Here is a 16,069-nt window from a genome sequence, read left to right as displayed (position 1 = left end):
GTGAAGGACTCCTTGTTCCCCTATTTCTTGTTTCATCTCTGTAGTTTTTACAGTCCTTTCCAATATGGGAATGAATAATTGGCATGAGAGATTAATTAAGGTTTTGCATTTCTTTGGGGTTAGTGGTCCTAGCCCTGCCAAGCTGGGCAAAAAATTTTAATTTAGAAAAAAAGGAAATCTAAATTCCACCCTGCTTTTATGAGAAGAGAGTGTGCACTGATGCAAGGCGAGTTAGTCTAGGCAGATGACAGCAAAGGGAGCTGTGTGCTAAGCAGATGTCAGCATGTGCTGGGTATCCAGGGGTCCACAGATTGTTCTCTCTTTGTCTTTAGTATGAAAGAACACAGACTGTGCTCTCGGAGCTGAAGGCAAAGTATGAGGTGGCTGAACAACAAAACCAGTCACTCACCGAGGAGCTCAAACAATGTAAAGAAAACCTGAAGCTGCTACAAGAAAAAGGAAACAATGTAAGTCTGTACCAAACGTGTGGGGAAGTCAGGTTATGACACTGGCAATCCTGTTGATTGAAGGAATATGGAAGAGTCAAATAGAAAAGGATGGACTTGTAAAGAAAAAAGCTGGGTACCATGTTACACAAAATTCCATTCTGGTCCTACCTGTGCAGATCTGCAGATCGTTACACTGTTACAATTACACATGAAAGTTAAATTGACAGTGGCTTGACAGTTTTAAGTATGGCCTTAGATACCTGCTCTCTTGAGAATATGTGGCTTAAAGACTAGTGAACCAGAAAAAAGTCAAATTTTCTGATTTCAAAAAATGATGCAGGGGTAATAGCTGACAAACCTGTATGCAAATGAATTTAGTAAACCTTTTCAAGCTGTTCTCATTTTATTAGTATTGATTACAATGGATGTTCCCACCTCACTCTTGCTTATGCTTCTTAACCATGGTTACTTCTGGTGGGCTCACACTTGAAGCAGTACAGCTGAACTGTCCTTGCTATTCACTAATGGAAATAGTGCTTTCTGGTTTTCAATTTATTTGAGAGGTTGTATCATTAGAACTGAGTTGCCAGCTAGAAACAACTTTTTATTTTACTGAGATTCTGAAATCTTCCAAACATTAAGGGTGTGGCAGACATATTATAAGGTGGTCATACCTTATTTTAGGTGCCTTACTACCCTGGGAGGGCTGGCTTTGCCTTCCTGTACTGTGGCCTCTGTGGCCAGTGCAGGGTGAAAGCTCCTGTAATGCACAATACAAAACAGGAGGATAATGAATGCTCTGTAACAGCCTTTAGCAAACTGTTTCTCTGACTACAAAGAAGGTTTTACACATCCTATCCTCTAAATCAGCTGGCTGCTGGATGCCTAAAGTTTGTATGCATATAAACCTTGAACATCATGGAGCTGTCAAAGTTGTAAAGAATTCAAAGTCTTTCTCACTTTTTTCAGATATATTTTCAGGAGTATGATTTCATCATTCTCTTGGAACCTGATCCTTGCTTAGGATTTTTATGCAGTGCTCAAATAATGCTGAGTTACTTGACTTACTTAAAACAGAAGTCAAAAACAACCACACTGAAACCCCACCCCATTTTAATAGAAGAGATCACACTGAATAAATAATGGTGAATGTGAGATTTTCTTCTCTGTTAAAAACATTAATCTCAGAATCAAAACGATCAGTGGAAAAGGGGGAAAAGGAAAGGCTTGAAATACTGTGAAGGAAATTGGAGCACCTGATGAAAGTGGAAAAACTGAAAGGAAATTTTAGGGAGAATTAGAGGTGAGTATTTAAGTGAAAGCAGAAACCACAGCAGTTGCCAAAATCTGCTTGCAGAAGAGGAGTTAATTGTGACAGTTGAAACCTGGAGGTCAGGGTGTGATGAAGAGCATCCTCCATATAAGGGCAAACTCACTGCTCACCAAACATTACTCACAGTCAGTAATGTAAAACATATCCATCTTGGGGATTGTTTCAAACATCATGGATACTGGGCTGAGTTCCAAGGTCAAATTTTTCAAGTACCATTGCCCCTTTATGCTGGAATCATTATCTGCTACTTCATTTCTGAGGACAGAAAGTGACTTCCCACTGTGGGATTTGTTGCTTTTTGCAGCCCATCTGTGTCTGAGTTTGCATATCTTCATATTCTAAAAAAAGATGCACAATTTTATTGAAGCACGTAGTTAAATGCTTTGACAATAGGGAGATTTGTTATGTATTGATAAGTTTGTGAAGGGAAAATCTAATAATTTGGAGGTGCTCTCATTGAATGTGATGGATATTGATCATTGGTTTCATTTGCCAAGGATGTGTATAACGTACAAAAAGATATCTATAGAATTGTTCAGTGAATCATCAAATGTTAGAAAGCACAAGGCTTCTGTACTCCATTTGGGATATCAATTAAGTGTTAAGTTTTAATATTTAAGTTTTACTTTTAAAAAAGATTGCAGTGCTGTGTTTTTGAAATGCTTAGCGGTGTGGTGTTCCACTTGTGTTTGCATGCTTGTAGCCACTGGTTACTTCCTGATGCGCTTTACACAACAGATTTAATGATGTGAATGGTTTGAGAACATCAGCTGCTCTGGTTGATTTAAACCTCTGGCACTTTTTGAACACTGCTGTGATTATTTCTGCCAACAGGCTTTCTGTGGGAAGGTGGCACTGTGATTCGTGGCACCCGTGACACAAAAATAATCTTGCATGAAAAAGTCTTCAGTAGTTACACAGAATTTTTCTGTTAAGTATTTGCCTTGATTGAAAAAAAATTAATTGAACAAGACTAGAATACCTTCTAATATTCCTGTATTTTGAACCATATTGGAGGTTCTATGAATTAGTGATTTCTACAAATTCATAACAGGATGAGATTTTACTTACTAATCACAATGTTTTAGAAAAGTTAAGCATAAATTTATCATTTATTTATTTGACTGAACAAAATCAAGGTAGCTTCAGCACAAACAGTTTTAAAAATATTTGGCATGGTTTGACCTTAACCTCTGTGTGTCTTTGTGTGTGCACAAATATATAGAGTAGGATACAGAGAAAGCAGATGTCTTCCAAGGACAGATTAAAAAGCATTTAGGTCCATTTTTGCTTTTAATTTTTCATATCACAGAGAGAGGCTGTTCCATCCAGAATGTGCAGTAGTTTCCATGAGTAGAACACAGCTGAGAAAAAGCGTGGCTGGTTCTGAGGAGGCCGTAAGCTGGATGAACCCTGCAGTCTGGCCAGCTGCTGGTTTGCCTCACTGCAGCATTTGATCAATTTGCAGAATTGCATTTGGTCACAAGGCTGCTGACCTGGCAGAGATGCTGAGCTTCGTGGTATCTCTGATAGAAATGTGCTTCTCTGCTTTTTAGTAATGTGGATTGTACAGTCACGTTACAATCTCACAGAAATGTCTGAACTACTGGGTTTGCCTGTGGGCATAATTGTAATTGATTCACTAATGGAGGAAAAAAGATTGTTTTTCCAGAGGCTGGTGATGGAAAATGGAAAAGGCTAACTAGCAAGGAATGAAGAAATAGCTGAAAAATCCAATATTTGGTGTGAGTCTATCTCTCAAGAAATCCAAATAGGATTTCCTCTTACTTAGAAAAACTAAAACCAACTATAAATAAGATACAGGCAAATCAGTTTAACATTCATATTGTTTTCAAGTGCTAAATTCCAAGTTGTGACACGAGGTTTCTTGGAACATTTTCTGCTTACTTCCCTTTATTTTTAAACAACCCTGTTGATTTGAGTAGAATGGTGTACTAACTTTGTATACCAGATTAGATAATGCTGTAATGTGTTAGATGTCTTTAATACATTTCACTTAAAACAAAACTTACTGACTTATTTTCCCCTCTCTAAATCATCTTTACCTGATTGATTTATAGCACAAAGTGATTTTTAATATCCCTTCCCTTCTTTAGCCTTCCATATTACAACCCGTCCCAGCCGTATTCATCGGCCTAATCCTGGCTTTCCTGTATTGGTGTTACGGCCCATTGTGGTAGCGAAAGGTACAAGCACTACTGTTCAGTCAATGTATGTTTGTCCCTCACCTGTTTGTGCCATTTCTGTATCAAATAGTGCATGGTGAAATGCTCACAGGTGTTTCTTTACCTGAAGCAAACCCTTCATTTAATATGCCATTCTGTTGACACTGACGAGCTGAGCAATCCACTAATCATTTAACATCTCTGTGATTTCTTTAATTCTAACAACGGATTTTGTTCTAACTGGTGCTTGAACGTGCCTCTTCTAACTCGGTCTCAGTTTGTCTTTAGCAAATGGGCTGCCTTTTGCACAATGCTGCGATGCTAGGGCTTGTAAGAAAACTTAATTGCTTAATTAACTATGAAAAATGAAGAGTTTGCCTCTAATAATAAAATTCAACAAGCTTTGGTTCCTATCTATGGACTAAGAAATTCCTCTCTGGCTCTAAACACTTTAATTTTTCTCACTATTACTGATGGAAAGATGGGGAAAAAAAGACAAGAAATAGGTGGTTGGTTTGTATTCTGAACTCTCAGCTTGCATTTTCTCTTGTCTATCAGTGTGTCCTCCTCTTAAAATGCCATTGTTGTCATGCGATGTTGTGACAGTCTGTTAAAAACGGTGTTGTTAGGATCTGCTACAAACGAAGTCACAGATCTGGATTTAAACGGTCAAAAGTTAAAGATGTGCATAAACCTCTGTCTAGCCTTGACTTGGCATGAGCGATGTTTTAAACATCTGAAGCCTTGGCACGTTCGGTGGCAGATTTCTGTGAGGTGTGTGCAGTAACAGACCTGGAATCACGGAGCTGCCCGGGGTCCTCCAGCGCGCGAAGAGCTGCGGAGCTGCCTGTGCTCGAGGAGCGGGCTTCGCTGCAGTGCTCCAGGTCAGGGCTAGCCTGCAGCAGGGCTCCTGGGTAACGCTCTAGTGGTGCCAGCAGCAGGTACTCAGCACTTGCAGGAACCTCGAGGTAAACTGATTAGTATGAATTAGAACAAATATGATATTGATTTCTTTTTTCTCTCCACACAGAGACAATGGCCTTGGATGCCTGTGATGGCAGCTTTGGTTGCTGTAACAGCCGTGGTGCTGTACCCAGGCCTAACCAGAGCTTCTCCATGAGAACTGTTGTTGAATCCATACACCGTCCTCCCTTTAGAAGCTGGCAACATTCATATACTGAGGGAAAACAGATTAATTCTCTTCCTTTTTACCTCTTAATACAGCACAGCTCTGCGTGAGAACAGCAGTAGGGTCATTTGCTTTAAACTGTATAAAATGTATCTGTCTATAAAGAGGGAATAAAATTGTGATTCATCATTCTGTGAGCAATATTTTTGCTTACAACTTCATGCAAGTTTTAAATTAGTATGTTGGGGTTCTGAATACTATAATGGTGGCCTAAAGCAGGCTTCTTGGTACCAAATTATTTATAATGACTAGGGTCGTGGACACTGACTTTAGAATCTGATTGATAGACTTAAGAGGAAAATACTGATTTGGACATCCAAGCCAAGTAACCTTGCAGATACTTGGGAAACAGATGCAGTGTGCTCAGTGCCTTTCAGTATGATCTATTTTTTTTTAAACTAGTGTATCATTTTACTTGCTGTTAGTCACTGAGCTGTTGGGAACAAGACTTAAGAAAACTTCTCTTAGTACGCCTTTCAAAGGAAGCATATTTTTCTTCCATAAGGATTGCTTTATTAATGGGTTTTGGGAATAAACACAATTCATGTCCAGCCTTAAAGAGATAGAGATACTGATGGTGAAGACCAGCCTAAAGTTTTTAGTGTGCGCGTGTGCGAGTGCAAGCATGTGTGTGTTCTTGAGTGACCTAAGGTGTTTCTGGGAGCAAGTACTGGGTCATATGATGGACATAGTGCATTGATTCAACTTATGTTAACTTTAGTTTGAATGTAATTTATTAAATTTCATATATTTAAAGAGATACATTCTTTAAAAGTATGAATACCTTCTCACATATCACATGTATCAGTTTATTTTTTCAGTCATTTGATACCTTCTGACTTGAGCTGGAGAAGCTCTTTAGAATAAGCTTTTGTGGACGTAACTTTATTAAGAGAACTGCTACAGTACGTCTGTGATAGCTGAGAAAATCTAGATACATAAAATACTACAGAATTGGAATCATATACCTGATGAAACATTGTCAGGTGAAGATGATTTTAATTTGGTAGTAAAATTTTGTGGCTCCTTATCACATGGCTGTAAGTATGATGCAGTGGTCCCCATTACAAAGTTTATTTTCTTTATCTAAGTACTATAACTATTGCTATTTGCTGACTTTTGGTGGGAATCACTGTCGTTAGTGCTGAATTAAATGTAGACAGTAGTTGTCTTGTTCAGCTCAACAGTTCTGTCAAAAAAGTTTATTAAAGACTTAAATAATATGTTAAAGAATGGTAAAGTAAATAATATGGCTCTGCTAAAGGAAACTTCAAAATAGGGAGGTCATCTCAGCAATTCAATTGGCTTTAAAGAATGTTTTGGCAATCAACAGATAGCTTAAATATTTAAATAGAAATTTAGTATATAATTTACTTTGTGAGGTTTTAAGGGTCATTGTCATTTAATTAAAGGTTCTATCTTAAGTTACATGGGATTTGCTAATGGGAGGATTATTAGTTGGAGAAAATAGTCCACAAGTGACTTGTAGAAAATAACTATTGTCATTTAGTTCATTCATTTCATCCTTTTCATCCTTTTCAGTTGCAGGAAGCCACCCAACCACAGAACACTCGTATGCCAGTGGTACCTAGTACCTCTTGTATATAGGTTATTGCAAATATTGTTCTGAAATGCTTAACTTCAGAATTACATTTTTTAAGTAATTAATTGTTTTAAATCTATTTTGTAAAGATATAAAAATACAATAGAATTTCTGGAGTACAGATTAAACTATTTGCACTAACACACGTGATGTGCATGATTTAATAAAATAACTTTACTCTCCCTATGCATGTTTGAGTTGAATGTCATTTGAAAACAAGAGATTCATGCTAAGTTTCTTTTGCACTAGATATTGCCACAGTTACTAGGCACAATGTCTGCAGCATGTCCAGTGAGAACAAAAGACTTTTTTTTTTTTTACCTTTTCTTTCACATTTGTGCTGGTTTAAGTTTTGGTCTAGCTGATCCCTCTGTCTGTGGTGTTCAGAAGGAAGTGGGGTAGGAGAGTGATGGAAGGCTTGGGAGCGCATTGCCGTGGAGGAGGAAGAGGTGCTGGAGCTGCAGGGTGGATGTGCCCGTGGCAGGGGTGGTGATTTGGGAGCAGCAGTGGCTGCAGGTCCTGGGCAATAGAGGAAAGCCCTGCTGGGGGAAGGGAGCCTGATGCTGCCTCCTCACCTCTTGAGCATCTCTAACTCCCTGTGTGTCCCTGTGTCAGCTGTGTCTTTTGCAGTGCATTCCCTCCCCTCCTCCCTGCAGGTAGCCTGAGGAGGTGGGGGTCCCTCCCAGAGCCCTGGAAGCAGGGAAGGTGCCACATTCCCTGGGGGCACCTGGGGGGGCCCTGCACCACAGCAGCTCTGCCTGGGCCTTCAGTTGTCCTTGTTTTGAAGACAAATATTGTGTTTTCCAAAATCTTTAGCACGTCAGAGAGCTGCAGTTTGAGGCTGAACATGGTTGTATTAAAGGAGAAATATTTCTAATTTCCTGACATGCATGTATGCATATTTATACTCTATACACAGGTGCATAGTACACATTGCATGGGGGCTTGTGCTTACAGATATACCTGTGGTTCCCTAATACAGTGCCTTTTCCAGGAGTTCTTGACATTTGCATGCTCAAAATGATGAGGAATGAGCTAAAATGCACAGTTCACTCTTCTGTTGTGAGAATCCCTGGAGAAGGGTTGGGTAACTGGGAAGGTGCTGTTCTTCAGTGCTTTGATACTAAAACACCAAGTGGAGTTATTTTGCAAGGATTCCTTGCACAAATCTTTCTGGGTTTTTATTGGGTTTTTTTTTCATGGTGAATGTGTGAGCTCTTTTACATTCATATTTAGGTTCTTTCTTCTGCTAGGCTTGATTAGCTAAGCCTTGGAGTTACTATACCAAGCAGCTTTTCACACATGTGAGATGCTCCACTTGTAAAACAAGTGCTCTGAGCTTGCACTGAAGTTCAAGGTTTTAAAAAGGTTCCTCATAGTAGCAAAGTTAGAGAGTTGTTTTATCAGTTGCTAGTTCAATTTGGAAGATTTAGTATCAGTCTTAGAATATCTGAACACTTCTTCAGATTTGTCCTGGTGTCTTGAGTGAGGCACCTTTTTTAAATTCTAAAAGAATTTACCTACGTGGGGACAACAGTATCAGGCCTTTTATTTAAAAATACAAATATGTGAAAAATATAGTGTGATTTTCCTGTTCCTTATAGCTGAATTAAATGCGTTCTTCCAGAGTCTTTGCCTCATCCTTTTTGCAGAATGTCTGGATTTTTTGGTGCTAAATGTGGAATTGTGAGCCTGCACAATCTATTGCAAGAGTTCTCATAAAACAGTGAGAATTAGTATCAGATAACTGATAGCTGAAGCAAAGGTAATCAATCACCTGTGCATGTATTTTTGGGGTATATCCCTAAGTTATTTTTCTAATCAAGTCTTCTGAAGTATGTTACCTGTTCCAGATTTGTGTGCTTTATGTAAGATTTTGAATGTCTCCTGCCTTAATCCATAGGGTTCTGCCACTTGCAAGAATCATTTCTTTGGCTTGAATCTTTTCCATGACAAATCCACTGCCAAATTCATTCCACCAGCAGCATCTGAGTGCTCTAAAACACCAGGTCACCACTATGGCTTTTGGGAAGCCACTGTCCTTTGCACTGGCTCTGCAAGTGGGGCTGGCCAAGTTTCACCAGGGGCCTTTTTTCCCCTCTGGCTGCTCATCCACCATTAGTGTTTCATTAGCAACTGCCTCAAAAGTTTGAGTCTCCTATTTGAGTCTCCTATTAGTAATAGCAATTGATCATATAACAGAATTAGAAGCCATATTCTTTCCTTCTCTCTTGCATATACCTCTGGGTCTGTTTGAAGAGTGATTGCTTTCTGCAAACAGCTGCATTGAATTCCCCAGATCCAGCTGTTTTGCTCATCCCACTCCCTCTTTGCACATGCTTATGAACACAGAATTCCTCTTTCTCCTCTGGTGGGGAATTGGCTGCAGCATACGGGATTATTTTCTGGGTTTTTACTTTGTACAAACTTGCTGAAAGTGAGCAGAGGTTTGTCCAACCAGAGCCAAGTTCTTCTGCTTGAAGAGAGGAGCTGCACCCATTCCTGCTTAAAAGCTGGGTGCTACCAGTGTCTGACTAAGGGCTCCCAGCAGTAGAAGGTAAATCAGCAATTGAAACACAGGTTTTCATTACAGGCTCAAGTTCCCATTTGTAAAGGTAAGGGGAACTCATCTGATTATTAATCTGGATATCCCAATCATAAAACTTCAGTGTGATTTCAGCAGCAGCAGCAGAATGTCAAGAAGTTCAGCATTTGTTAGAAAAAAAGAATTCTTGCTTTGAGAACTTCAGGAGAAGGATCAGTTGCCTCTGTAGATAAGGTACGTGAGAAACTACTCTTCTCTCAGAAAAAAGCCCAAAGCAATCCCCAGCCCTGTGTTTGAGTTCATCTTGCTTTGGTGGAACTCCAGTACAGCTCTCTTGGAGGATGTTCTTTTGCTGCAAATCTTGTTCTGATCTAGGGATTTGACATACCATGATCATACCTTCCAATCCTACTTTATGTGAATGAATTTTTAATTTTTTTTCTTCATCCCCCTAGTTTTTGTTGTCAGCTTTTTAAACAAATTTTAATTTTCCAAATGTTATCTTTTGAAGAGTAGTTGCCAGAACAGAACATGTCCTTACAGTTATTACCATACTAACATTATATGAATAGACAATAAGCTTTATATCCTGCTTGGTATTCTTACTTGATTTTCCACCAGAACTTTTTTTTTGGGGGGTTCACTGACTTCTAGCTTCTAGATTTAACCTTGTCAATCAAATCACGGTACTCCTCACATCACCCCGGCATGAGGTGCACCCTGTGGTATCTGACTTTGCAGTATTGTTTGGTAAAAACCACTGCAGGCAGCAGGCCCAAGCAGCAGCCTGTTCCCATTGCTGTTCAGCACAGCACTGAAGGTTTTATTCCCTTTAGGTTTCGTAGGGATGACTCCTGAAGCTTTATTCTAGACTATTGATCATACACTTTTGAACAGTAGTGAGAGAAAAACTGATCCCTGAAGGACAGTAGGGAAAATATTCATAGAATAATTCCTTCATTTAGTTTTTACAAACTGACAGCTGTTCTACTTTATTAGTTAACAGTGATAGTAGTGTAGCCATCACTTTTATTGGAATATCATGATTTACAGAAGTCTTGGTTTAATAACACTAATAAACCCATTTTTTAGAAAACTTTGAAAAGGGCAATTTTCTAAATGCTTTGACAGGTATGAATTATTTTACATTCTTGAATCTTTTGCTGACTGCTTCCTGTAGATTGTTCTATGATTTGCTTACATCTTAGAGTGAAGCAAAGCCAGTCCTTTTCCCAGGATCAGACATTTTACTGTCTTCCCTCAGCCCCATCATGTTGTTTGCACATTTCTGACACCTCCCTCTCCAAGCACTTCAAATTTGAGGTTGTTCAGGTGGCTGAGTTTCTCAGTGTGCTCAGTGGGCATCATTCCCAGAGCTGTTGTGTCTCACTCCAAGGCACTGAGGGATGTGGATGTGTGTCCGTGCTGTTCTGGGATGGCGCTTGCATGTGGTGGAGCAGGACGTGGTCACTGGTGTTCTGCAGCCACGAGAGAGAGTGGGGGTGTAATTGAGATTGGTGGGCAAGTGGTTCTCAGCTGTGGGGATTGAGATGTTGGCAGGGAGAGGTAGTTCCTCTGTTATGTCAGGTGAGACTGAAAATGCCAATGTGCTGCCAAAGTTTGTCATCCCTTCATCGTGTCTGGTGAGCAAATCCAAAGCCTGGGTTAAACTAAAAGCAATGTTTTATTACCTGATCGTGTTAGTCAGTAAACTGAGACAAAAGAGTGAAGTCATCTTTCTGTTCTATTGGAATAAAATGTAACAAAAGCTTACTTGTATTTGTTTCAGTTCCCACTGGTGGGACATGGATTTTTTTTTTGAGAAACACCGCGCACACACTATGGTAAAGTACTGCCTTCAGTATGGAATGAATTTGCTATTTTAATCTTTTCATGCTAGATCATTTATGAAGTTTATATTCTATTTATATTTCTTGTAAGGAGTTCTTGCTCTGGAAAATAATTTTATTGAGTATGTCATCAGTTTTGATGTGACAAAACTACTTCTTGTCTTGAATACAGTGGCTCTTACTTTAAAAATGTTCCAAATATGCAATATGTCTTTTGGGATGAATAAATGGTAAAAATTATGAGAATAAATTTACATCACAACAGAAAGCTGATTTGTATTGTACATAGTCTTTCATTCAGCCTAACTCCAAATTTCAGCACTCCCCAACTTCTGAACCTGCTACACTCTGCTTTACTGCGATAGAAGACAAGTTACTAATTAATGAATCTATTAAAACTGATTTCAAAGTTGGAATCTATTTACCTGTTTATTTTGTGCAAATGGGATTTGCAGCCACATGACCTTCCCTCTGTGTGACATGGTGAAGCTGGGCTCCAACAGGTCTGAACCCAGGGAGAGAAGGGCTGGAGCACTGGGTAGGAATGCAGCCTTGGTTTGTGCAAGAGTTTCTGGGTTTAGTGGTGAGACATCCTCAGGGCATCAGTCACTGATCATCCTGTAAGAAAGACCAACAATCCTACAGTATTTTATCTCTACTGTAAATAAGAGGGAATTCTGGAGTTCTGTTTCAGTGCTGACTCAAGAAAAGGACATTCAATGAGTCACTCACATAATTTTCAGCAAGTTTGAGGAAGGAAAGTCTCCTCCCTGTTTGGAGACTGTGTGGTTTGGATCCACCCCAGGGTGCAGTTTAAGTACACATGGTTTCACTCCAGGCAAGCAGTAAGTCCTGGTGTAAGACCCAGGTAACTTATCTCTTGTATTTTTCAATTTAAAAAGTTAAAAGTCAGAGTTGGCATTAAAACATTCTTCCAAATGCAATAGATGGTTGGGGAGGGGAGGAAGCCTCAAAAGGTGATAAATCTATCTGCTGCTCGTCCTGGGACGTTGCTGGTAGCACTTGATGTGTTACAAGTTTGCCTTGAATTCCTGTCTCCCAACACCGGCACAGAGCGCTCTTCCTTAGACCCTGAATGAGTTTATTTCTGAGTTGTGCTACAGGTGAAAGGTGGTGATAAAGTTTGCTCATTTTTAAAGGCTCAGTGTCAATACTCCAGGCTCACTAGGTGTGATATTCAAGGTATTTGGTGTTTCTGTTGTAAGTGTAGCAGCCACATCTGACTTGCAGTTCTTCTGTTGCAGAGCCTGACTGGAATCCAACTGTAGCTGGCTATTGTGAGACATTTATTGTTCTTTTTTTTTTTTTTCCCCACTTTGTAATTATTGCAGTGGCACATAAGCAAAGACAGCCTGCAGCAATTTCACTGTCATTTTTTAATTGCACTTCCAGCCTTGGGTTGGCCAGGTGTTGGTGTGCCTGTGCTGCATGCTACAGCAATAGTACATCCTTCCCCTGCAGACTTCCCTGAACTGAAAGTCTTCTTTAGAAGAATTATGTCCCAATCATAAATAAATCAATATTAACATATTATAAATATTAACATTAAATATTAACAATCTCCCTTATTACTACTTTACATGATTGCTTTTGCAGCGAGTGAGGGTGTACCTTAGCACATCATGTCCCTGTTCAGGAGGATGCTTAGTGGATAAATACCAAAAAACTTCTGGTGTCTTATATGGTGTGTCTCATTTGAAATCTAGAGAGTGGTAAAAAATCATTTACCCCACAGTGATGTTTCTTCCAGTAATTGAAAAACAAATACTGGAATAATTCCATCTGAATGAGCACTTGTGGGATGTTTCTTTGGTGAGAACTGAATTGCTTTGTCAGATGTGTAGGATGTTGCATCTGCTTGGAATGCAAGTCTGTGAGACATCCCTGCTACTGACTGACTGCCTTAGATGGGCAGGGAAATGTATCAGGGAAATCTTTGTTGTAAGTTTGTCAGCATGGAAGATGAGCCCCAGTATTGGCAGAGACAATCCTCATCTGAGGCACCTCAGTTCTGCTCGTGTGCACGTGGACTCACTAACAGTGGTGTTCATTTGGTCCATTTAATGCAAATTGTTTCCAGTTCCCATGAAATACATTTCACTGGAGATTATTCAAATGTGGTAAGTTTTCAGCTGTAAAATAGAGAACTATAATTGTGTATTTAGTCATATTCTGCAGCTGTGTGGCTTAATGTTTTAATTTCTTGGACTTCAGACCTCAGTGCAATCCTGCTAGCTCAGACACTTCCTTAGAAAACTGCTGTATTATTCTTTAGATTTTGAGTGCATTTTGGTAGTCTTCAGTCCTTTTGGTTGTGAAGATCCTCTGAAAAGATAAAGTTCTAACTGTGTGATGCGGAGGTTGCTTCCTGCAGCCTCTGAAGTGCAAGTTTGGGGAGCAGTGGATTTGTGCTGCTGATGTGGCCAGAGGTGTCCGTGACCAGGTGTGAGCAGCCATCTCCCCTCGAGGAGCAGGAGGATGAGTCAGGGCAGAGTCACATCCTGTTAGCCCCGCCTGGGACACCGCCACTTCGCTCTTCCTGCTTCTCATAGTGCAAGCTGAAATCCATAAAAAGGAGCTCGCTGAAGTGTGGGAGAGGCCAGTCCTTCAGGCGTCTGTGGCTGCCCAGCCTTGCATGCAGGAATCTCCCCTGCCCAGAAGCAGCGCAGGCTCAGCTCTGTGTTTGTGGGGGTCTCAGGGTCAGCTGGGCTCTGCCCACGGCTGTGCCTGGTGGCTGCACACCCCGGCACACACAGCGGCCCTGCTTCCCTGCAGGGAGAGCCCCTGCTTTCCCCTGCAGCCCCAGGCTGAGGTGGTTGCTGTGCTGTGGCTTCTGCTTTACAGCTGATGACACCTGCCTCGGTGCCTGCCAGTGCCCAGAGTGGGAGAGCTGAGCCCAGAGCTGGCTGTGCCACTGAGGAGGCTGTGCGAGCCCAGCAGGGCCTGCCTTTGCACCTCCGTGTGCCCCGCTCTGCCCCGTGGCCTTGGCTTTCGGCTGGACTCCAGCGTCTTGTTAACTGAGGCTGGATATTGGGAATAAATTCTTCCCTGTGAGGGTGGTGAGGCCTTAGCACAGGTTGTCCAGAGAAGCTGTGGATGTCCCATCCCTGGAAGTATCCAAGGCCAGGCTGGATGGGGCTGTGAGCGGCCTACTCCAATGGCAGGTGTCCCTGTCCCTGAAATGGAATGGTCTTTAAGGTCCCTTTCAGTCCAACTGTGCAATGATTCTGGGACAGGTCAGGGTCAGAGCAGGTGCTAGTTACACCAAGGTGTTGTGGGTTTGATCCCTGTGTGGGTCCTTCAGGAGATAGACTCGATGATCCATGTGGATCCCTTCCAACTCAGACTACTCTGTGATCAGTTTCTGCTTTACAGTGCACATTGAATGCACCAGCCAAGCTGTGTTTGCATGGATTCCTGAATCAAATGCTCATGGAGCAGGAACAAGCGGGTGTAGCAGAGCAAGGAACTCCACTTATCCATACTTTCTGTTTTAGTGGGATGAACTTTGTGCTCCTCAATGCATTTTTAACAGGATAGAGATGTAGATCATGGTATTTTAAGTTTTTAAAATTCAGTGTGTTAGAAGGGTGAAGTTGGAGTTTCCATTTGTGATGTGTACTGTGTGCACAGATCTCTGATGAGGCATCTTAGTTTGAAAGAGGGTTTTTAAAAACCTTCCCCAAATATATTGGCTGTCTCCCAATAACTTTTAAACTGGCATTGAAGCTGGAGTAGATTTTTTCTTTTGTTTCTGTGCTGCATTGCTTAATGCATGCAAAACTGACTCGTTTAAGAAAGGATCTTCTACTAACAGCTTGAGACTCAAATCACAAATTTCAAATACATTTCAAAACATGTTTTGTGGTGGAAGATACTTCCCCTACAGCCTTCTTGGGGGTGTCCTTGCTGGTAGTTGCTGCTTCTGTTTTTCCTCAAGTATGTCAGGGTGGTTTTGCTGAAATAAATTATTTGTCATCCTCAGAGCACAAAAGCCCTGGTGGCTGTGGTGTCTCTGAGCACGTCACCCCAGCAGCCCCGAGCTGGCTCTTAGGCTGTTTCGGTTTCCTGGACTATAAACCAGTGGCCTGGGAAGCCTGACCTGGCCTGTATCAGCATGAGGGGTGGCAGCAGCCTGCAGGAGGAAGGTCCAGGTGTCTTGAGAGGAAGGAAGTGAGGGGAAAACAGCGTATGTTGGGGAATGTTCCCACACAATGCAAGGGAGAGGCATGGGGTAGGGGGCACGTCAGGAAGGGAAGGGTCAAATGGGTCAGGGAAGGATGTTCCTGGGTTTTACCACAGAGGGGGAAAAGTACTCTTCCAGCCTTGAAAGAGCATGCCCATCCTCTGCTGGTGTCTGCTGCCTGCCTCCCTGAGCCGGCGTGGCGGTGGAGAGCCCCAGCCCGGGCAGGGAGAGCTGCCCTGTGACCCTGGGGGCAGTGAGAGGGAAGGTGCTGTTCAATGTTTAACACACTGGGCAGGAGAGGGGCCTCACAGACAATGTCTGCCTTCCTGCCCTATGCCTGAACCTCGTGGGAAGCCTGCTCCATTCTTATCCCCTTCCTGGCACTGACCCGTGGGTCTGCTGTGACCCGAGGCTTCCTGTCACCCCTGCAGGGCACCTTCCACCATAAGAGCCAGGTCCCAGAGCCATGGGCTTCCCTTGCCCCGAATGCAGATGATTTCTCCTGCCTATTGCAACAGGGAGGTGACCTGGAGCTGTGTTTGCAGCATTGAGCAGGTGAACAACAAAACAGCTGCCAGGGGATTGTAACTGGAGACCATTCTGGTCACTAAGGTGTCCAGGAAGCAAAGTCTTTGGTCTGGGCAGTGGCAGCTGCAGGAAGCATGGTAGGATGGGATTTGGTGGAGACCACACTGCAGAATGCAGCT

General features: G+C 41.7%; 1 protein-coding gene across 30 annotated transcripts in view; it reads left to right on the top strand.

The window, feature by feature from the left end:
* LOC121347181 (sarcolemma associated protein) overlaps positions 1–16,069 on the top strand; it is an 88,555-nt gene that overhangs the window by 70,139 nt on the left and 2,347 nt on the right. For 15 of the 30 annotated variants that reach the window (XM_041425627.1, XM_041425623.1, XM_041425625.1 and 12 more), the window contains 2 exons: positions 333–467; positions 4,999–11,395. In XM_041425627.1, coding sequence (XP_041281561.1) covers positions 333–467; positions 4,999–5,088 — 225 coding nt within the window. In that variant the 3' untranslated portion in view covers positions 5,089–11,395. Of the gene's footprint in view, positions 1–332; positions 468–3,899; positions 3,990–4,672; positions 4,910–4,998; positions 11,396–16,069 lie in introns of those variants that run through there. The other 15 variants (XR_005954191.1, XR_005954185.1, XR_005954187.1 and 12 more) reach the window with 4 other exon arrangements.

This window comes from Onychostruthus taczanowskii, unplaced genomic scaffold (assembly GCF_017590055.1).
Source record: "Onychostruthus taczanowskii isolate IOZ18803 unplaced genomic scaffold, ASM1759005v1 scaffold9, whole genome shotgun sequence".
Taxonomy (NCBI): Eukaryota; Metazoa; Chordata; class Aves; order Passeriformes; family Passeridae; genus Onychostruthus; species Onychostruthus taczanowskii.
Note: the sequence above shows the minus strand (reverse complement) of the source record. Positions and strands in the feature narration are given on the sequence as shown.